Source organism: Hylobates moloch, unplaced genomic scaffold (assembly GCF_009828535.3).
Source record: "Hylobates moloch isolate HMO894 unplaced genomic scaffold, HMol_V3 SCAFFOLD_8, whole genome shotgun sequence".
Lineage (NCBI taxonomy): Eukaryota > Metazoa > Chordata > Mammalia > Primates > Hylobatidae > Hylobates > Hylobates moloch.
This window is the reverse complement of record NW_026652283.1, coordinates 34,868,028-34,890,748: the sequence shown is the minus strand read 5'-3', so window position 1 is coordinate 34,890,748 and position 22,721 is coordinate 34,868,028. Positions and strand designations below refer to the sequence as shown.

At 45.4% G+C, this 22,721-nt stretch overlaps 1 protein-coding gene across 8 annotated transcripts in view; it reads left to right on the top strand.

Moving 5' to 3' along the window:
• Window positions 1-4,313: 4,313 nt before the first annotated feature.
• Window positions 4,314-22,721, top strand: part of AK2 (adenylate kinase 2) — a 28,036-nt gene continuing 9,628 nt past the window's right edge. For 3 of the 8 annotated variants that reach the window (XM_032160133.2, XM_032160134.2, XM_032160132.2), the window contains exons 1-4: window positions 4,314-4,471; window positions 16,954-17,079; window positions 19,808-19,918; window positions 20,051-20,145. In XM_032160133.2, the coding sequence (XP_032016024.1) occupies window positions 4,379-4,471; window positions 16,954-17,079; window positions 19,808-19,918; window positions 20,051-20,145 (425 nt within the window). In that variant the 5' untranslated portion in view covers window positions 4,314-4,378. The other 5 variants (XM_032160135.2, XM_032160137.2, XM_032160136.2 and 2 more) reach the window with 5 other exon arrangements.

Sequence of the window (22,721 nt, the reverse complement as noted above, 5' to 3'; positions counted from 1 at the left end):
AGCTGGGATTACAGGCATGTGCCACCATGCCCAGCTAAGTTTTGTATTTTAGTAGAGACAGGGTTTCGCCATGTTGGCCAGGCTCATCTCAAACTCCTGACTTCAGGTGATCCGCCTGCCTCGGCCTCCCAAAATGTTACAGGCATGAGCCACCACACCTGGCCTACTTATTCCTTATATCTAGATTACCCAACGCAGCCCTGGCTCCTATCACTTCCAAGGCCTGTGGTTGTACAACTGAATCCTCTCAGCGAGTTTTGTTTTTGCTTGATGTAGCTAGAGTCTGTTTCTATTGCTTGTATCCAAAGAATATGTACTAGTTTCCTACGGCTGCTAGTTTCCAATCACCACAAACTTGGTGGTCTATAACAACGGAAATTTATTACCTTAAAGTTTTGGAGGTCAGAAGTTCAAAATAGGTCGTATGGGGCTAAAATCAAAATATCTTCAGGGTCGTGTTCCTGTGGAGGCTTTAGGGGAGAACCCATTTCCTTGCCTTTTCTGACTTCAGAGGCTACCATCATTCTGCAACTGAAAAGCAGGTTAGTTGCTCACAACATTCAGAGTCCAGTTAAAAAGAGCAAGGTCTGGGACAAAAAAATGAATTCATTTTGAAGCTAGCTTGGGGAAGGGGCACAAAGCATCCTGCCTTAAATGTGCCACTTCCCTTTTGGAGCAGAAAGCGGGCCTTTTATAAGGTGGTGGGAGGAAGTGAGCAGGCGGAGGGGGTCTCCGTTAGCTCTGGTGGCTTATCTGCTGGGCAGTTGAGTTAGTGCCTTCCTGGGCAGAAGTAAGTTATAAAAGTGGCCAAGTGGACATGCTTTCAACATTCCCTCTTGGTGGGTATGAGTTCGAAGCAATCCCCCAGAGGGTAGAAGTTCCAAGGTGAAAGTTCCCTAGCGGGCATGCTTTGCTCTGTTAACTTTCCAAGAATTAGATGAACTTGCCTTGAAGGGGGTGTCTGGTGAAGAAGCTGGTAAAATTTCTTCTTTAGAAATTCAAAGAAACTTGAATTTCTAAAGGATTAAATCAGAAGTGGGAGCAGGAAGAAAGGAGAAGAGAAAATGAATTTTAAAAGGAATTGGCCGGACACGGTGGCTCACTCCTGTAATCCCAGCACTTTGGGAGGCCCGAGACGTCCGGATCACCGGAGGTCAGGAATTTGAGACCAGCCTGGCCAACATGGTGAAACCCCATCTCTACTGAAAATACAAAAGTTAGCCGCGGGTGGTAGGGGCGCCTGTAATCCCAGCTATCAGGGAGGCTGAGGCAGGGGAATCTCTTGAACCCAGGAGGCGGAGGTTGCGGTGAGCAGAGATTGCACCACTGCACTCCAGCCTGGGTGACAGAGTGCGGCTCTGTCTCAAAAAAAAAAAGACTTGTGATTCATTTCATTACACTTCAAAGTGTATTGACTAGATCTTACACTTTGTGTCTTTTTTTTTTTTTTTTTTTGAGACGGAGTCTCGCTGCGTCGCCCAGGCTGGAGTGCAGTGGCGCGATCTCGGCTCACTGCAAGCTCCGCCTGCCGGGTTCACGCCATTCTCCTGCCTCAGCCTCCCGAGTAGCTGGGACTACAGGCGCCCACCACCACGCCCGGCTAATTTCTTGTATTTTTAGTAGAGACGGGGTTTCACCGTGTTAACCAGGATGGTCTCGATCTCCTGACCTCGTGATCCGCCCGCCTGGGCCTCCCAAAGTGCTGGGATTACAGGCACTCGCCACCACGCCCGGCCTACTTTGTGTCTTTATGGATAGTCTTCCTTACTTTCCCTCCTGGGGGCCCCAAGTCTTGTCAGAATCACTATAGGGATTGGTGGTAGAAAGGGAAGGCTGCTCCTACTCCCCTTGCCTGGTCCTTGTGCGTAGAAAATTTCAATAAACTCTGGTCTTATTGGACTGAAGTGAATTTTGGCCACAGAGAAGCTTCCTGCAGCTTGTTTTCCCATCCCTCTCCCCATAAGCCCTGTAATCTCTAGGGCACCTGCTTGTCATCCTCAGTTGTTTTTGTTTTTGTTTTTGTTTTCAGAGTCTTGCTCTGTCACCCAGCCTGGAGTGTAGTGGTGCCATCTTAGCTCACTGCAACCTCTGCCTCCTGGGTTCAAGTGATACTCCTGCCTCAGCCTCCCTGATAGCTGGGATTACAGGCATGCATCACCGCACTGGGCTAATTTTTTTGTAATTTTAGTAGAGACGGGGTTTCACCATGTTGGCCAGGCTGGTCTCAAACTCCTGACTTCAGGTGATCTGCCCCCCTCAGGCTCCCAAAGTGCTGGGATTACAGGCGTGAGTCACTGGACCCGGCCCATCCTCAGTCTTAATTGTGAGTCTGCTACTGTGTAACTTTAGTCACTACGTATCTTCAGGCCTCAGCTTCCATTCTGAAAAATAGACATAACAATCCTTTCTTCCTTCAATGTCATTGGGAGTATCCAACAAGATTAAGCAGGTACACTGTAAAAGTCCAGCGTGGCGATGAGAAATGAATGTTAACTTTTTTTTTTTTTTTTTGAGACGGAGTCTCGCTCTTTCGCCCAGACTGCAGTGGCACTATCTCGGCTCACTGCAAGCTCCGCCTCCCGGGTTCACGCCATGAATGTTAACTTCTGTGTGGTAAGGAAGAGACCACAGCTGGGCCGGGCACAGTGGCTCACGCCTGTAATCCCAGCACTTTGGGAGGCCCAGGTGGGCGGATCACAAGGTCAGGAGATCAAGACCATCCTGACTAACACGGTGAAACCCCTTCTCTACTAAAAATACAAAAAATTAGCCGGGTGTGGTGGCGGCGCGCGCCTGTAGTCCCAGCTACTCAGGAGGCTGAGGCAGGAGAATGGCGTGAACCCGGGAGGTGGAGTTTGCAGTGAGCCGAGATCGCGCCACTGCACTCCAGCCTGGGCAACAGAGCGAGACCATGTCTCAAAAAAAAAAAAAAAAAAAAAAAAAAGAAGAGACCACAGCTGAAGGGATAGCAAATTCATCATCAAGATGTAGAAAATGAGTTGCTAGGAGCCTGTGGGGAAACATAATCGTTTCATTACACACTCTTAACTAAAGGTCCAAAGAGGCCCTTGGGACTGGATGAAACTTTCACACACCAAAAAGCTGTAGAAATTATTTCTCTATCCAAGAGGGTCATCTCTTTTGAGAAAAACTATCTTTTCCTGACTTTAAAAGGTTAACGTTTTTCTTATTATAAAGGTAAAACTTGTTTTAAACTTATTGTTTTTAAACTTATTAAGAATTTACTATAGAACTTTAAAAAATATATTAAAATGTACAAAGGAGAGGTGCTCCTCTAATCACACTACACAGCGGTCTACACTTGTAACAAACAAAATCGGGATTTTTTGTGGGGGGTAGTGGGACGGAGTTTCACTCTTGTTGCCCAGGCTGGAGTGTAATGGCTCAGTCTCGGCTCACTGCAACCTCCGCCTCCTGGATTCAAGCAGTTCTCCTGCCTCAGTCTCCCAAGTAGCTGGGATTACAGGCATATGCCACCACTCCCAGCTAATTTTGTATTTTCAGTAGAGATGGGGTTTCATCATGTTGGTCAGGCTGGTCTCGAACTTCTGACCTCAGGTGATCCACTCGCCATGGTCTCCCAAAGTGCGGGGATTACAGGCGTGAGCCACCGCGTCCAGCCAAAATTCGGATTTTGTTGTAACTGCAATTTTGTATCTTGCTTGGCTAACATGTTCCCGCATGATTAAATTATCTTATACAACAGGGATATTCCAGGATACAAATTTGTTGCAATTTATTTAACCAATCTCTTATTGTTGGACATTTGGAGTATTGCCTTTATTTTATGGTTTGCCTCGGGCTTTTGGGCTAAGTGTTGCAATTAACATCTTTGTTACACGAATCTTTACTCATATTCTTGATTTTATCCATTGAATTCTTGGAAGTGGAATTGCTGGACCAAAGAGTATTTGAAACATATTGCCAATTTGTCTTCTAACAGTGATTTTACCCATTTAAACTCCCACGCTCAATTTAATAGAATTTCAATGTTGTTGCTGGTGTCATCAACTGTCAAATGCCGAAGTATACCTTCCCGCCTGACCTCCTGTCCTCCTTCGCGTTTTCCCGCCCACTCCGCACACCCGCCGCCCTTAGTCCATGCTAGCCCGCCCCTTCCTTATCCCGCACCAATTCTGTCCAATCAAAAGCAAACTTCCTCAGTATCGCCGTGCAGTTGGTAAAGTGAAGTGTCCGTCGTGCTCAGGGGCGGGCGGAACGGGATGACGGACGCGGCGATGGGCCAGTGTGAGCGGCGAGTGGGCGCGCGTGGCGTGCGTGGCGTGCGTGCGTTGGCCTGGGAAGCACTGGACCTGTGAGGTGTGCGAGCTGGTGGCAGTGAGAGACTTCGGCGGACATGGCTCCCAGCGTGCCAGCGGCAGAACCTGAGTATCCTAAAGGCATCCGGGCCGTGCTGCTGGGGCCTCCCGGGGCCGGTAAAGGCACCCAGGTGAGCGGCAGGACTGGGCTTGGCGGCGGAGCCTGCTGAACTCCAAGGTCAAGGCGGCCGGAGATCTAGAAGCCCTGGACCTGCCCGGAACGGGCCGGGGACTGAGGCCTGCGGGGAACGCTGGCTGGGGACTCGGTTCTGGTGAGGCATTTCGGGGAGGGTCCAAATTGGAGGTCGGGGCAGTCTGAGTTAGGATTGGAGTGCCCGAGGGATTCAGTGTTGAAGTGTTGTGTTAGGGAATGTGAGGGCCGATTAATTCCACTAAGGGTCTAGAGACTGGAAAGGTTTGAGGAGTAGAGTGAGCGCTGGGCCGAGGCATCTAGATTACAGGCTGAATGGAGGCAGTTAGCTTTATGGCCCAGGTTTCCTGCGAGTTGGAGGTGAATTGTCCAGAATCAGGGTTACATTCCAGGCACTGGAGGTCGGGAGATTTTGATAGTGATTTATGACTTAGGGGGAGGGGAGGAGGAGCGTCTCCAACACGTGGGGCAGAGTGAGAGCTGACATGTGCTGTGTGAGCCAGTTGAATTGAGATGGGAGGAAACCTAAGGCTCTCCCTGTTTGAAAGTTGGGGGTGAATGTGTAGAACTGGTTTATAGCCTGGAGAGCCATAAGTCGCAACCTTTGAGTAGTGTCCACAATAAGGGTTGAGAGTGCTCATGGGACCTGGCTTGGAGTTAGGACCTGAGGCTACTAAAGGCTAAGCAGCTTGGGATGACTCAAATGATTTTAGATGAAAAGGAACTTGAATTTTTTTATTTTGTTTTTATTATTTTTGTTTGTTTATATCTTCCTTCCCTTTGGTTTTTATTTTTTCCTTTTTTTATTTTGTTGTTGTTTGTTGTTGTTGTTGTTTATAGGGAACTTGAAATTTTAACTTTATCAATCAACAGGTTAAAAAACAGGCCCAGAAAGGTCAGGTGGCTTTCCCAAATTAGTGAAATGAGTTTCATGAGCCTGAGACCTCAGGAGCCGTGGAGTTAGAGTCTGAAGTTACCATCTGCCCTAGCAGGCAACAGGGGCCCCACTTGGGATCTGGGCCCCTTCTAGATCTGGGACATAATGGGGCCATAGATTAGGGTTGGGATCGATGATCTCATTTCGGATTTGGAAGCCCACAGGTTGGATTATTGATGCCCCCTTCTTGCTTGGGGTCTGGCATTGCCCCTGGGGCCCTAAGCCTCTGGCTTTTGTTAGGCTCCAAAGAGGGAAGTCTGAGCTCCCAAATGAAAGGGAGTCAGGACTGTCCTGTGCCCGCTTTTCTCTTCCTAGCACTTGCCAAGTTTTAAAAATATTGGCAAACAGACTATCTTACTCATTGTTGGTACCTCCTGTGGCACCTAGCACATTACTTGGCCCTTGATGAGGTTAGTGGAAGTGGATGAATGTCACAGATTAATGTGGGTGATAAGGAAAGAAGTTCTGGAACACTCCATTCATTCCTGTGACCTGGGCACTAGGTCAGAAAAGACAACTTTCTTTTCTCTCCACAGACTGAGATGATTCTTCTTTGGAGCTTACCTGTGCCTGATCCCTTTCTCCTTTATCCTCAGCGTTGTTGACATCTCTTTCCCGTTGCAGCCACACTCATTTATTGGGTAATCTGCAGCTTAGGGAGGTTTAATCTTAGACTCTGCAGACTTTTGCTCTGAGTGATCAAGTATAAACAGAGTAGCTCAAATGCTTCATTGTTTTTCTTTTTCTTTTTCTTTTTTTAAGACGGTCTCACTCTGTTGCCCAGGTTGGAGTGCAGTGGTGTGAGCTCAAGCAATCCTCCCACCTCACCCTCCCAGGTAGCTGGGAGTACAGGCACATGCCACCATGCCCAGCTAATTTTTAAACAATTTTTTGTAGAGACAGGGTCTTACTATGTTGCCCAGGCTGGTCTTGAACTCCTGGACACAGGTGATCCTCCTGCCTTGGCCTCCCGAAGTGCAGGGATTATAGGCACAAGCCACTATGCCCTGAGATTTTTTTCTTAACTCATATCGAAGTTAATAATTTCAGTAATTATGGAATGGACAACCTATACTAGTATAGTACTGGGACAAGGGTTTTATAATTTAGCAAGCTGTGTAACTTCTGAGCCTCAGTGTTCTTACCTGAAAAATGGGGATAATACCTCCCTTGCTCATTCAACATTTCTTGAGCACCTAACGTTGGGGATATAAAGCATTGGGCAAGACTGATAAAGTTCTTGCCCTCATCAAATAAACATTCATAATGATACTGGAAGATTATTTTATGTGTGTGTGTGTGTGTGTGTGTGTGTGTGTGTGTGTGTGTCAAGCACCCACAACCTAGATGACAGCCTGTTATATAGTAGGTACTCAATAAATTTTGACACCCTTTTATCTTAGTAACACATCTCCCTTCCCCTCCTTCAACTTGGATGTATTTCAGTGTAAGACATGATTTATTCAGGAAGTTTAGAAGAACATTATACTAATGAGTTGACTGATAAGGGTGCATGATGGTGAGAGTTGGTCAGAGAGGGCTTTGTAGAAATAGAGGGGATGTGATTAGAGCTGGGAGTTGAAAGGATAAGATTTACACAAGTCATTTAACCTCTGTACACTTTCCAGAGTTGGAACAATAGGAATACTGGTGGTTGTATGTATTTTTGTGGAGTTTAAAAAAAAGTTCAAGCCTGGGCAACATGGCAAAACCCCACCTCTACAAAAAAATGCAAAAATTAGCCAGGCATGGTGGTGCATGCCTGTAGTCCCAGCTATTCAGGAGGCTGAGGTGGGAGGATCACTTGAGCCTTGGAGGCAGAGTTTGTAGTGAGCTGAGATCTCACCATTGCGCTCCAGCCTGGGCAACAGAGTGAGACCTTGTCTCAAAAAAAAAAAAAAAGGATCTTAAATCAGAGTTTGCAAATGGTAGCCTACGATAACATTTAGCCTGCAGACACATCCCATACACCTTAACTTTTTATTATGAAGAATTTTGAATACACAAAAGAAGACAGGATGGTATAATGAGCCCTTACTCAGCCCCAAGCATTAACTGGTGGCCATCACTTCTCCAGCCATTCTCCCTTCACAAATTATTATAAAGCACCTCCCAGGCATCATAACATTTCATTTGTGAATGATTTTAGTATGTATTGCTAAAAGATAATTTTTAAAAACATAAGCATAATATACTTTAAAAAATCAACAATTTTTATTCAAATTTTCTTTTGTGTTACCAATGTGATAATTTTAAGTTTCTTTTATTTATTTATTTATTTATTTACAGACAAGGTCTTGCTCAGTTGCCCAAGCTGGAGTATAGTAGCCCACTCATAGCTCACGGCAGCCTCAATCCTCCCACCTCAGCTTCCTGAATAGTTGGGATAACAGGTGCGTGCCACCATGCCTGGCTAACTTCTAGTGTTTTAAAGGTGGGAGTCCTGCCATGTTGCTCAGGCTGGTCTTGAACTACCAGACTCCTCCCTCAGCCACCCAAGTAGCTGGGACTACAGGCATGTGCCACTGTGCCCATCCTTTCTTTTAATTTATAAATTCCCCTTCTCTTTTTTTTCTTGTGGTTTTGCTGAAGAAATTGGATTATTTTTCTTTTTCTTTTTTTTTTTTTTTTTTTTTTGAGACAGAGTCTCGCTCTGTTGCCCAGGCTGGAGTACAGTGGTATGATCTTGGCTCACTGCAAGCTCCGCTTCCCGGGTTCACGCCATTCTTCTGCCTCAGCCTCCCGAGTAGCTGGTACTACAGGTGCCCGCCACCACACCTGGCTAATTTTTTGTATCTTTAGTAGAGACAGGGTTTCACTGTGTTAGCCAGGATGGTCTTGATCTCCTGACCTCATGATCCGCCCGCCTTGGCCTCCCAAAGTGCTGGGATTATAGGCGTGAGCCATCACGCCCGGCCCCAGAAATTGGATTATTTTTTGGTAGTATTATACCACTCTCTGGGAATTTTCAGTTGTATTCCTCTGGTGTACTTAACATCTTCCTCTGCTCTATTTCCTGTAAATTGGTGGTTTATACTTGATTAGTATATACTTAATTCAATTCAGGTTCAATTTTTGGCCCAACTACTTCACAGGTGGTGGGTGCTGTGCTCTCCCTGAGGAGGCACGTGGTATTTGCTTGTCTCTGTGGTGTTTACAGTCATGCTATTCAGTGTCTAGGTTCAGTAATTCGTTATGGTTGGTGAAATGGTGGTATTCTAATTATATCGTTCCCTGGTCATTTATTAGCTGAAATATTTCTATAAAGAGAAACTTCCCCTCATCTACTGTTTCGTTACCCTGTGATATGGTTGATATAGAAAAGTCAAGATAAATGCTTGATTTATTCTCTTTGTCAGCTTTCAAAATAGTAAGTTGACCACAGAGCGTTTTCGGTTATGCAATTTCTCTTAAAAATTCAGAGCTCCAGTTTCTCTTGAGAAACCAGAAGACCTGGCAGTGATGCCTCCATTCCAGTGTGGCAGCAGTCACTTGCAGTTGTGTGGCATTGCTGCTCTGGATGGTCTGTGTGTCTTCCTGTCCCCTGCACGGTCCTCTTCACTGCCTGTTGCTTGCGTTTGACTCATTTCATACAGTTGCATTGCCTGCTTGGCTCCCATTGGCAGATGTTTGCAATCTTACATATAAAATCCCTAACCTGGCGTTAGTGCCTAGTGCCTGCTCAGTAATGTTTGCTTTCTTCCTGTTATACTTCGTTATACCTGCGTAACTCAGTATTTTATGTGCTTTATGTTGCATAACTGAAATAATGTTTCCTTTTAAAATTCCTCACTTTTAACTAAATTAGTTAAATATTTCAAAACTACTTGCTTTTGCATCAATGTAATGTTTTAAAACATCTATAATACCTGGGTTTGTTATTTTATTTAAATAACCTTATTTCCTTGCCTCCCTTTTGGGGTTGGATGCTCCTTCGGTGTGGTCAAAACCAAAGGTATGTTTCTTGTTTTTTTTGCCAACCCCTCCTCATTTCTTCCATGTGTCAAACTTATGCCCAATTCTTCGAGGCCAGGCACGCTTAGGCAGTCTTATGGGTCAGATGCATCAGTTATGTCATTGCAGTGATACTCGCAACATCTCTGAGACCCACACTCTTATTTCCCCTTTTACAGTTGGAGAAACTGAAGTTTGAATGGCTTGTTCTCTAGGCTACATAACAAGTAATTTACAGAGCTTGCATCTGAATGACTCCAAAGCTCCTGCTCTTTCTGCTGCTATCTACTGCCCCAGGTTAGATTTTTCTCCTACCCTATGCATGTCAGGAGGGTGTAATAATTACAACATAGTCACCCATTGCTCAGTTATGTGACAGACCCCCAAGCTAAAGATTTTACATGCATCATCTGATTTAATCCTATAACACTAGGAGATAGGTCCTTTTTACTGACAGAGAAACTGAGGCTCAGAGACTTTATCTTGCCCCAGGACACACATGTAGTAAGTAGCAAAGGTAGGATTTGAACTCATGTCTGTCTGACTCTTGAGTAGTCATTATTTTACATTGTTGCTGTGTAATCTAGATGGAGGCAGAAATGAATATGAATGGAAAAATACATACAAGTGCAGGGTGCCAGGTGGGAAGCATCAGATGAGTGACTTTGAGTGTTGGGTTAGTTCAGGGATAGAACAAGAACTACAATTTGCTGAAGTTCTCCTCTTCATCCTCCTATCCACCCAGTGAGGTTGGTAATGATTTCCTCAGTAAGTTAAGAGACAGCTGAAATGCAAACACAGGTTTCTGTGATTAAAAAACAAAAACAAAAAAAACCTTAAGCTATAAGATACCTAGAAAAAGGTGCAAATATCATAAGTGAACAGCTTGATTTATTTTACAATGTGAACAGATTTGTGTAGCTTACACCCATTATCAAGAAACAGAATATTGCCAGCACTTTGAAATCCTCCTGTGCTCCCTTCCAGGAGGATAGCCACTAAGGCTCTGTGGGTTGTTTGTCTTAAAGCCTTATAGTGTCATGGCTAAGAGCTAGGGCTTGGTAATCTGGCCTGTTGCCAGTTCTTTTACTAGCTCTGTGATCTTGGGCAACTTAGCCCCTGAGTTTCATCTGTAAAATGCAGTTAGAAATAGTTCCTACCGGCCGGGCGCGGTGGCTTGTAATCCCAGCACTTTGGGAGGCCGAGGCGGGCGGATCACGAGGTCAGGAGATCGAGACCACGGTGAAACCCCGTCTCTACTAAAAATACAAAAAATTAGCCGGGCATGTTGGCGGGCGCCTGCAGTCCCAGCTACTCGCAGGCTGAGGCAGGAGAATGGCGTGAACCCGGGAGGCGGAGCTTGCAGTGAGCTGAGATTGCGCCACTGCACTCCAGCCTGGGCGACAGAGCGAGACTCCGTCTCAAAAAAAAAAAAAAAATAGTTCCTACCTCATGGGTTTATTATGTATTATGCATACTAAGTACCGTAAAACAATGCATGGAAAATTGCTTGGCATGATGCAGATGCTCAAAGTTAGCTAATGTTAGTATGAATCCTCACCGGAAGAAGGGGTAGTTGGGGAGGTGTTTTTGTTTTAGGAGACAGGGTCTCACTCTGTCACTCAGGCTGGAGTGCAATGGCACGGTCATAATTCATTGACGCCTCGAACTCCTGGGCTCAAACGGTCCACTCACCTCAGCCTCATAAGTAGCTGGACTACAAGTACCTGCCACCATGCCCAGCTAATTAAAAAAAAAAAAATGTAGAAGTGGAGTCTTGCTGTGTTGCCCGGACTGGTCTCAAACTTTTGGCCTCAAGTGATCCTCCCAAAGTGCTGGGATTACAGACATGAGCCACTGCTTCCAGCCCAGTTAGGCTTTTGATGGGAGAAATGTACTCAGAAGTGTACTACAGAAAAGGCTTAGACCAATATTGGAGCAGAGAGGGCATTCCTGTGGAGTGAGGAGCTTGTGTTGAGGTCCTTGGAGAGGCATTTATGCTAAGTATTTGGGAACCACGCATAAGAGCAGTTTGTCTGCAGTGGTGTAGGACGTAAACACAGGGCACTTGTGGAAGTAAGTTGGGAGGGCTTGGCAGGTTTTAGAAGTTGATTGTGAAGGGCAACTGAGAGCCAGGCTAAGATATTTGGACTCTTCCCCTATTGTAGCACAGAGATGTTGAAGGCTTCGGAATGTGTACGTTTTGGAGGGTAGGTAGCATATCCAACAGTGTTTTAAGATATGATTCTAGCTGCATGTGTAGGAACATTGACAGCAGGAGTGACAAAGACTGGAGGCACAAAAATGATTGTGTCAGGCACAGTGATATGCGCCCGTAGTCCCAACTACTCCAGAAGCTGTGGTGGGAGGATTGCTTGGGCACAGGAGTTCGGGGCTGTAGTGTGCTATGCTTATCAGGTGTCTGCACTAAATTCAGCATCAGGCCGGGTACGGTGGCTTGTGCCTATAATTCCAGCACTTTGGGAGGCTGAGGCAGGCAGCTCGCTTGAGCTCAGGAGTTGGAGACCAGCCTGGGCAACCTGACGAAACCCCATCTCTACAAAAAATACAATAATTAGCCGGGCATGGTACTACATGCCTGTAGTCCCAGCTACCTGGGAGACTAAGGCAGGATGATTGCTTGAGCCCAGGAGTTTGAGGCCACAGTGAACTATGAACATGTCACTGCACTCCAGCCTGGGCAATAGAGTGAGACCCTATCTCAAAAAAAAAAAAAGTTCAACATCAATATGGTGACCTCCCAGGAGCAGGAGACCACTAGGTTGCCTAAGGAGAGGTGAATTGGCCCAGGTCAGAAAAAGAGCAGGCCAAAATTCCCATGCCAATGTGTAGTGGGCTAACACTTGTGAAGCCACTGTGCTCCACCCTGGGCAACATAGCAAGACCTCATTTCTAAAAAAACATAAGAAGAAGATGATGGTTACAAGGTGAGAAGACCAGTGAATTTGGGATTAAACCAAATCTCTAGGACTGATAGTTTCCCTTTATTTCCTAGTTGTCAGGCGCTATGCTGGATGTCTTTGCATTATTAAATCCCCACAACAGTTCAGCATATAGACACTGTTTTCTGTTCTATGGATAAAGAAAACGAGACCTTAGAAAAGGTAATGTAATTTGTTCAGGATGACACAGTGAATAAATGGTAGAGCCCGTTTCCTAACCCAGATCTGTCCCACTACAAAACCCAGTCTCTGCCACTACATCAGGGCTTCACAAACTGTATCCATCAGAACCTGAGGTGCTGCTTGAGAGCCACTCAATCATAAACTTTAAAGGTGGGCCTAGGAAATGCCCCAAATGATTGATAATACACTGAAATTTGAGAACCACTCAGCTCACCATGCTGTCTCTCTAGTGGTTTTAGCATTCCCATCAATTACCCCAGAGTCCTCCACCCCACACAGAGTTTTCGTAGAGGTGAGGGGCCTGTTTCTTGGGCTCAGCAACAGTTTTTGGCCGACAGCAACAGACTATGACTGAGTGTGGGCTTCAGACCCCTGCTCTTCAAAGTGTAGTTTAGATCCCAGCCACTCATCCAGGCCAGGAAGCTTGCTTAAAATGCGGGTGCTTAGGCCCTACCCTATTGAACTAGAATCTGCATTTTTTTTTTTTTCTTGAGACAGAGTTTCACTCCTGTTGCCCAGGCTGGAGTGCAATGGCACGATCTCAATCTCAGCTCACCGCAACCTCCGCCTCCCGGGTTTAAGCGATTCTTCTGCCTCTGCCTCCCTAGTAACTGGGATTATAGGCATGTGCCACCACGCCCAGCTAATTTTGTATTTTCAATAGAGACGGGGTTTCTCCATGTTGGTCATGCTGGTCTTGAACTCCCGACCTCAGATGATCCGCCTGCTTCGGCCTCCTAGAGTGCTGGGATTACAGGTGTGAGCCACCACGCCCAGCCAGAATCTGCATTTTAACAGCATTCCTCCAGTGATTTAGAGTCTGCGAATGGCTGCTCTAAAGCATAAGTTTGAAGTGTGAGGGGACTATAATAAAGTTATTTCATTAGGTTTTTGTAGCCTGTAAATAAAGAGTAATGCAAAGAAGAAAGACCATGGAAGGAAGCCTTTTATTTATTGAATGCCTGCTGCGTGTCTGATGTTTTTGGTACTTTATTTCATTTATCCTCATAAGAACCCTGTGAAGTAGTCATTATCCCCATTAAACTGATGAGGAAACTGACACTCTGAGAAGTTAAGTACTTAGCCCAAGATCACACAGCTACTGAGTGCCTTAGCTAGGAATCAGGTGTAAATCTGTCTGACTTCAAAACCCATACGTGCTCTTTATAGCCTACCACATTGACTCCCAGGCAGCCAGCAGAAAATGAAGGAATTCGTTTTCTTTTTTTTTTTTTGAGACGGAGTCTTGCTCTGTCACCCAGGCTGGAGTACAGTGGCGCGATCTCAGCTCACTGCAACCTCCACCTCGCCGGTTCAAGCAGTTCTCTGCCACAGCCTCCCGAGTAGCTGGGATTACAAGCACCCACCACCACGCCTGGCTAATTTTTGTATTTTTAGTAGAGACGGGGTTTCACCATGTTGGCCAGGCTGGTCTTGAACTCCTGACCTCGTGATCCACCCACCCTGGCCTCCCAAAGTTCTGGGATTACAGGCGTGAGCCACCGTACCCGGCCGGAATTAGTTTTCTTCCCTATTGGCATGTGTTCTTTCATCTAGCCGTAGAATCCAATCACCTGGAACAGTGCATAAGAGTCCTGCAGTTTGGGAGTGATAAAAATAGAACAGGTTCTGTGCTAACAGCTCTTCTCTGGTGTTTTGGTCAGCCTTTCCACCTGAGCAAGCCTGACCTCCAAATTGTTTACCCAGGTTAATTTCAACAGCAATGAGAAAGATTGGCAGAAAGCACTCTCTAGATGTATGGCCACAGTGCCAGCCTGGTTTTTCATTGTCAGGGCTCCTGACATTCATTGGTTTTGCAAAGTACAGAATTTTAGTTTTTTGGGGTTTTTTTGTTTGTTCGTTTGTTTGAGACGTAGTCTTGTTTCTTCGCCCGGGCTGGATCTCAGCTCACTGCAACCTCCACCTCCTGGGTTCAAGCAATTCTCCTGCCTTGGCCTCCCAAGTAGCTGGGATTACAGGCACATGCCAGCACGCCCAGCTAATTTTTGTGTTTTTAGTAGAGATGGGGTTTCACCATGTTGGCCAGGCTAGTCTCGAACTCCTGACCTCAGGTGATCCGCCCGCCTCAGCCTCCCAAAGTGCTAGGATTACAGGTGTGAGCCACTGCACCCCACCCAGAGTACAGAGTTTTTTTTGTTGCTGTTTTTTTGTTTTTTGTGAGATGGAGTCTTGCTCTGTCTCCAGGCTGGAGTGCAGTGGCGCAATCTCAGCTCACTGCAACCTCCAACTCCCGGGTTCAAGCGATTCCCCTGCCTCAGCCTCCTGAGTAGCTGGGACTACAGGCATGCACCACCATGCCCGGCTAATTTTTTTTGTATTTTAGTAGAGACGGGGTTTCACCATGTTGGCCAGAATGGTCTCAATCTCCTGACCTTGTGATCCACCCGCCTTGGCCTCCCAGAGTGCTGGGATTACAGGTGTGAGCCACTGCACCTGGCCAAGTACAGAGTTTTTAATGCCTTCCCACTAGATTCCATTTTGCTACAAAGTCATTTCTTTGCTTTAACCGAATTGGTCCATGAATCACAAACCAGCCCTATCTATGTACCTTTTATTGTGTGCACCTAAGCATGCACCTAAGAAAACTCCCAATTATATAAAAATTAGCCAGGCATGTGGTGTGTGCCTGCAATCCCAGCTACTGGGAGGCTGAGGCAGGAGAATCACCTGAGCCCAGGGAGTTCGTGGCTGCATTGAGCCATGATCGTGCCACTGCACCCCAGCCTGGGTGATAGAGTGAGACTCTGTCTCAAAAAAAAAAAAAAGAAAGAAAAGAAAACTCCCAGTGAACTGATTTGTTGGAATTAGGATCTAAACCTACTTAGTTTATAAAACCATTGAATGGAAAAAGCTAAGATCGAGCTCCTTGAGCTGATTATATTCCTTGTAAATTCTGCATTCTTTTTTTCCCACTGCAAAGCCAGTGTTGGGCTGTCTAGAGTCTCTTCCTGTTCGAATTCTGCATTCTCATGTATAATTCACCAAATATAAGCTCTTTCAGAACATAGTCTATACCTTTTATTCATCTGTTTCCCAGGCTCCCGACAGGGTTCTTGGGAAAGGCATTAGTAAATGTATTCTTTTTGTATGAATGAATATAGGATTAGGACAGGGGTTACAGTAACAGCCAGTGCCCACTGAGCACTTACTATGTGCTAGGGCCTGCATATACTGAATTCTATATAATCTTCTCATCAACCCAGTGATACAGATACTAATACCATCTCCATTTTACTTAGAGGAAATTTGAAACCTAGAAAGGTGAAGTGACTTCCTAAGTCAATTTTACATAATGGTTAGTGGACCTGGAGTCTGAAAACCAGGCAGTTTAACTCTCAAGCCTATGCTCTTGACCAAAATACTATAATGCCTCTTAAAACTAGTATGTAAGTGCTTATTATTTGCCAAGTGCTCTTTGTATATATCTCATCTAATCCTCACAGCTACCTTCTGAGATGGAGCCTTTTTTGCCTTCATTTTAAACAGATAAGGAAACTGAAAAGTGAGATGGCCACCATAATACAGCTACTTAGTGACAGGGAAGGAGGAAAACCCAGTTCTGCCTGGGGGCAAACTGCTCCTAGTTGCCTCCCTGACCCAGTAGCTGTAGTACGTGACAATTATACATTCATCCCTTTGGCAAATGTTTATTCAGCACATGTTATGTGCCAGGCATTGTACCAAGTGCATTATATACATGATCTCATTTAAACCTCACAGCAGCCATGTGACGTGTTGGTACTATTTTTATTCTTCTCTCTTTTTTTTTTTTTTTTTTTTGAGACCAAGTCTCACTGTCGCTCAGGCTGGAGCTAGAGTGCTGTGGTACAATCTTGGCTCACTGCAACCTCTGCCTGCCAGATTCAAATAATTCTACTACCTCAGCCCCTTGAGTAGCTGGGATTACATGCAGGTGCCACCACACCCAGCTAATTTTTGTATTTTTAGTAGAGACGGGGTTTCCCCATGTTGGTCAGGCTGGTCTCGAACTTCCGACCTCGTGATCCTCCCACCTCAGCCTCCCAAGGTGCTGGGGTTACAGGTGTGAGCCACCATGCCCAGCAAGTCTTCCCATTTATAATGGGGAAACTGAAACTTATGTGTCACTATTGTGTTGAGTGGAAATAGTGATAATAGCTAATATTTATGACTGCTTCCTGTGTGCTAGTTGTACTGTTTTAACTGCTTTACATATATTATTTCATGTAATTCTTACCATAACCCTATAATCACTGTATGTTAGAATGTAATATAAGGTACTTTTATCCCCATTACAGGTAAGGAAGTAGGCATTTGCCCAAGTTTACATAGCTAGTAAGTGGCAGGGCCAGGTTCACACCAAGGCAGTCTGACTCCACAGCCTGTAATGTAACGGAATCTTGGTTTTTGTCTTCCTCTCCATAGGCACCCAGATTGGCTGAAAACTTCTGTGTCTGCCATTTGGCTACTGGGGACATGCTGAGGGCCATGGTGGCTTCTGGCTCGGAGCTAGGAAAAAAGCTGAAGGCAACTATGGATGCTGGGAAACTGGTAGGTTTGGTGGTACCAATGAGTGTTGATATTCCTCAGAATCTAGATCTGCACTGTCCAGTATGGTAGCCACCAGCCACAGGTGGCTATTTAGATTAATTTTAATTAATGTAAAAATCAGTTCCTCAGTTGCACTAGCCATATTTCAAGTATTTACCAGCCAACACTGATAACAGAACTTTCCATCATCAGACAAAATTCTGTTGAACAACCATGTGCTAGAGGGTGTTTTAACGAACTGGCAGATTATAGGAATTTTTTTTTTTTTCCGAGACAGTCTCACTGTGTCGCCCAGGCTGGAGTGCAGTGGCGCAATCTTGGCTCACTGCAACCTCCACCTCCTGGGTTCAAGCAATTCTTGTACCCCAGCCTCCCGAGTAGCTAGGATTACAGGCACCTGCCACCACGCCTGGCTAATTTTTATATTTTTAGTAGAGACAGGGTTTCACCATGTTGGCCAGGCTGGTCTCAAACTCCTGACCTCAGGTGATCCACCCTCCTTGGCCTCCCAAAGTGCTGGGATTACAGGCGTGAGCCACCGCGCTTGGCCTTATAGGACTTTTTAGAGTGCAAGTTATTTTGTTTGTTCTGAATTTATGGTACTCATTCATAGTATTCTTGAAGTTTTTCTGTGCTGATGTGTTTTGTTATATACCCAAATTTTAGAGCCAGAAATGAAACTGCTGTCCCTAGGCCAGAACTCAGAGATGTATTCAAGAGAGGATTTAGGAAGTCACAGAAGTGTTTTTTAACCTGCTTTATGGCTCTGTGTTCTGTTCTGTAACAAAGCAATTACTTCGCAGTTGTGACAAAGGTAATCTTTCTTATATGAGGACTATAATTGCATTTTCTCTCTTTTTTTTTTTTTTTCTGAGACCCAGGCTGGTGTGCAGCGGCGCAATCATGGCTCACTACAGCCTCGACCTCCTGGGCTCAAGTGATCCTCCCTCTTTGGCCTGATGAGTAGCTAGGATTACAGGCACACACCACCATGCCCTGCTACTTTTGTTGTTGTTGTTGTTGTTGTTGTTGTAGAGATGGGGTCTCACTGTGTTGCCCACACTGGTTTTGAACTGAGCTCAACCCAGGAGCAATCCTCCTGCCCCAGCCTCTCAAAGTGCTGGGATTACAGGTGTGAGCTGCCATGCCCAGCCACATTTTCTCCTTCTTTAGGCCAGTTGACCTGATTGGACAAATACAATCTATTATTTTCTGGCACTAATCAAAGATTGCTAGATTAATTATAACTGAGTTATTCTGGAACTTGGCCTCTGAGAATCACCTTCAGAAGTCATTTTGTGCTTGGTCTTCTGGTCTTTTTTGATCTTAGAATGTTGGTTGGGGAAGGAGCTGGGCTTTACTTTAATCCTCAAGTTACCTTCTGTTAGGCTTTGAGATTCTGTAGCTGTATCAAATGATACCTCTGCCTGCCCACCTGCCTGCCCATTTCTATCTAGTTTTCCCTTCATGTAACTGAATCTCTGAGTCAAACCAGAAAGCTAGATATTTTGGACTTTGAGTCTTGACAGAAGACTCTGTACTAAGAAAAAATTGAGATGTGGCAATGAGATTGCTTATCTCCAACCTTCCCTTAGTTGCAGAGTGTGTACTTTGTCCCCAAGGTCACAGTTAGCACCAAGAAATAAGAGCATTAGCTGCCAAGATGGGCAGGCTTCACTACAGGCTGGAGACTTTTCTTTCTATAACAGCCCAAGAGAAAAACCAGTTTCTGAAAACTGGGAGAGGTCCTTATTGGGGTTTTAGAGAGACTCAGAAGTGTATTGGCTTAGGGCTGGACACGGTGGCTCACTCCTGTAATACTATTTTTGGGAGGCTGAGGCAGGCAGATCACTTGAGGTCACCAGTTCGAGACCAGCCTGGCCAACATGGTGAAACCCCGTCTCTATTAAAAATACAAAAAATTAGCTGCGCATGGTCGTGTGCGCCTGTAGTCCCAGCTGTTTGGGAGGCTGAGGCACGTGAATCACCTGAACCTGGAAGGCAGAGGTTGCAGTGAGGGGAGATTGTGCCACTGTACTCCAGCCTGGGCAACAGAATGAGACTGTCTCAAAAAAAAAAAAAAATGGGAGAGTGTTGGCTTGGCTCTTCAGTTCCTTGATTCTGACCCAATCTTGCCAATTCGGTGAACTTCTCTGTTTCCTCATGTCCAGGATGGCCCAGATATGTAACCAAGTACACACATCAGTCACGTTACTGTTAGCCTAATGACAGCTGTGGAACAGGGAAAGCTGATGCCTGTGTTTTGGTCAACCCCATTCTCTCCTGGCACTCTCTCAGGTGGTCTCTCAGCCATTTGTCCTCACATTTCCTATGCTTTGAGGATCACTGATTGCTGATAAGCTGTTATCTGACAGTTTGGACTCTGGACTCTAGTGGCAGGAGGGACCTTCAGGATCTAAGATACAAAGCTCTCCTGGTGAAGTAACAAGTAATGGAATCTGTCTTCCCTCACCCAGATTTTTGGGATACAGGGGAATTTCAAGAGACGAGAATGTGTATTTGGCAACCACAGAGATACAGTTATGAAACTGGATCTTCCAAATGGAGCCATTTCACATTTGCTCTTATTTTTGCTTCTTTGGGTCCAAGAAAACTTGCCGTTTAGTAATGAGGTTATATACACAAACTTTTGGCTGTGGAGTTGGGCTAATGTCAGTCACCTAGGTAATGGATTTAAACCCAAGGCTATTTTGTTCCTAACTTCCAGGTGAGTGATGAAATGGTAGTGGAGCTCATTGAGAAGAATTTGGAGACCCCTTTGTGCAAAAATGGTTTTCTTCTGGATGGCTTCCCTCGGACTGTGAGGCAGGCAGAAATGGTGGGTAGCTTAGTTTTTATATTACTACTGCATGAGACCAAACTCTTGTCCTTTGTCTTCTCTTAATTCCTTTGAAGGAGATGGGTGTAACCAAGCTCTGGTAGCTTAGGTGGGCCACACATTCTTTTACAGCTCGATGACCTCATGGAGAAGAGGAAAGAGAAGCTTGATTCTGTGATTGAATTCAGCATCCCAGACTCTCTGCTGATCCGAAGAATCACAGGAAGGTATTTGTCCCTTGAAGGTCCCTTTTCATGCTTCTCAGAGCTTTCTCAAACTCTGAGAATTGCTCTTGCCTAATCCCAGCCATGAAGCTTAGTGCCGTTTCAACACGGATTGATTTTATTTGGTGACATCCACTGAAGTGGTGAGATGGGATCGGGATATGGAAAGAAGAGCAAGGGATTTGAAGTCAGACAGCATCTCATTCTTGTCACTGCACTCCAGCCTGAGTGACAGAGCAAGACTGTCTTGCTCTGGGAGTCTAACTCTGTCGCCCAGGCTGGAGTGCAGTGGCGCAGTCTTGGCTCACTGCAACCTCCACCTCCTGGGTTCAAGCAATTCTCCTACCTCAACCTCCCAAGTAGCTGGGATTATAGGTGTCTGCCACCAAGGCTGGCTAATTTTTTTGTATTTTTGGTAGAGACAGAGTTTCACCATGTTGGCCCGGCTGGTTTTGAACTGACTTCAAGTGATCCGCCTGCCTTGGCCTCCCAAAATGCTAGGATTACACGTGTGAGCCACTGCGCCCGGCTCTTGTTGCTTTTTTTTTTTTTTTTGAGACAGAGTCTCACTCTGTCACCCAGGCTGGAGTGCAGTGGTGCGATCTTGGCTCACTGCAACCTCTGCCTCCCCAGTTCAAGTAATTCTTCTGTCTCAGCCTCCCGAGTAACTGGGACTACAGGCATGCACCACCATGCCCAGCTAATTTTTGTATTTTTAGTAGAGACAGGGTTTCACCATGTTGGCCATGCTGGTCTCAAACTTCTGACCTCAAGCGATCCACCCGCCTTGGCCTCCCAAAGTGCTGGGATTACAGGCGTGAGCCACTGTGCCTGGCCTCTTGTCATTTTTTAACTGTGACCCTAGGCACATTTCTTAACCTCTGAGGCTGTTTCCTCATATGTAGAAGGGGGTTGATAACACCTGCTTTGAGAAGCTATTGCACGTGTTAGGTAACATAAAATGCATAGTTCAAAGTCTTGCCTATATTAGGTGCTTAAGAAATGTTAATTTCTGGCCGGGCACGGTGGCTCACGCTTGTAATCCCAGCACTTTGGGAGGCCGAGGCGGGCGGATCACGAGGTCAGGGGATCGAGACCACGGTGAAACCCTGTCTCTACTAAAAGTACAAAAAAATTAGCCGGGCATGGTGGCGGGTGCCTGTAGTCCCAGCTACTCGGAGAGGCTGAGGCAGGAGAATGGTGTGAACCCGGGAGGTGGAGCTTGCAGCAAGCTGAGATCGCGCCACTGCACTCCAGCCTGGGTGAGAGAGCGAGACTCCATCTCAAAAAAAAAAAAAAAAAAAAAAGAAATGTTAATTTCTTTATATGTGTATCTCCTCCATTTTAGTGCTCCTTAAATCTGATTTCAGCTGGAGTTGCCATACTTTGCTGTAGACTTTTTATTAATTATAAAAATAACATAACCATCTGTACAAAGTTTAGAAAATGGAGGAAGAATTTGCTCATAGTACAGCCACTGTGTGTGTGTGTGTGTGTGTGTGTGTATGTGTTTTAACATGTTTGTTTCTCTGTAATAGCATTGAACACAGAAATGCCTCTGCTTTTGGACACGTTTGTTCTGACAGACCAACACTGCTTCAGGCTACAGTTTTCTCTACCCTATTTCACTAATCACTGCCATCTGCTTTGTGCCTTCCAGAAGTATGACAGAGGCTTTCAACTGCAAATGGACCCTCCATTCCCTTCTTTATTGTGGGCTGTAGCTTTTTTATGTCTTTGTCATTTTAATGGTGTCTCAGGAAAGTGGTCAGTCAACCATCTTGAACCAGACATCCATGACCATTACTTTTAATTGCTGTGTGATATTTCACAGTAGGTAAACCATTGTTTACTTATTTCCTTATTGTTGTACATTTGTGTTTCTTCCAGTTAGCCACTGTTAAAATGATACTATGGCCATTATAATGCATGTAAATTTTTGGATTAGGGAAAAAATGTTTTCTTATTTCAGACATTATTACTTTGATTTCCTAATGAGGTTGAACATCTCTTCCATGTGTTTGTAGTCCGTACCTTCAAGAAGAGAGACAAACGTGAATAGACAGTACAGGGTTAGCACTATTATCCTGGAAAGTGATATGAAATACAGTGGGCTCTACCTTATATTCATTTTCTTTTCAAATGTCCAGGTTACATGTCTCCAGCTATTCCATAAGCTCCTTTAATGCAGGAACTTCTGTTTCTTTGTATTCCCACTGGGCACAGAGTAGACAAAGTTGATGTAGGTCCAGAAGCAGTAGGGTTAACAGTAAAGACATCACCAGGCCTGGGGTCTCTGAGGCACTAAGCACATATTAGCAGAACCAGGTGATACTGGAGACCTTTGATTCTATGGGCCCAGCTTCCTGAGTACCTGCTTCCTGCATAGCACAGTACTAGACCCTGGGAGCAGAGGACCATGAGAGGCTCTAGGATAACCTCAGAGAGTCATATATGAAACTTGGGCTGTTCAGTGTGGTAGGAAGTCCAAGAAGAAAGCCTGGGGACAGGGAAGAAAGGCTTCCTAGGATAGAGATAACATCAAACTCTTCCTCGATGAAGAGTATTTCAGTGAGCCT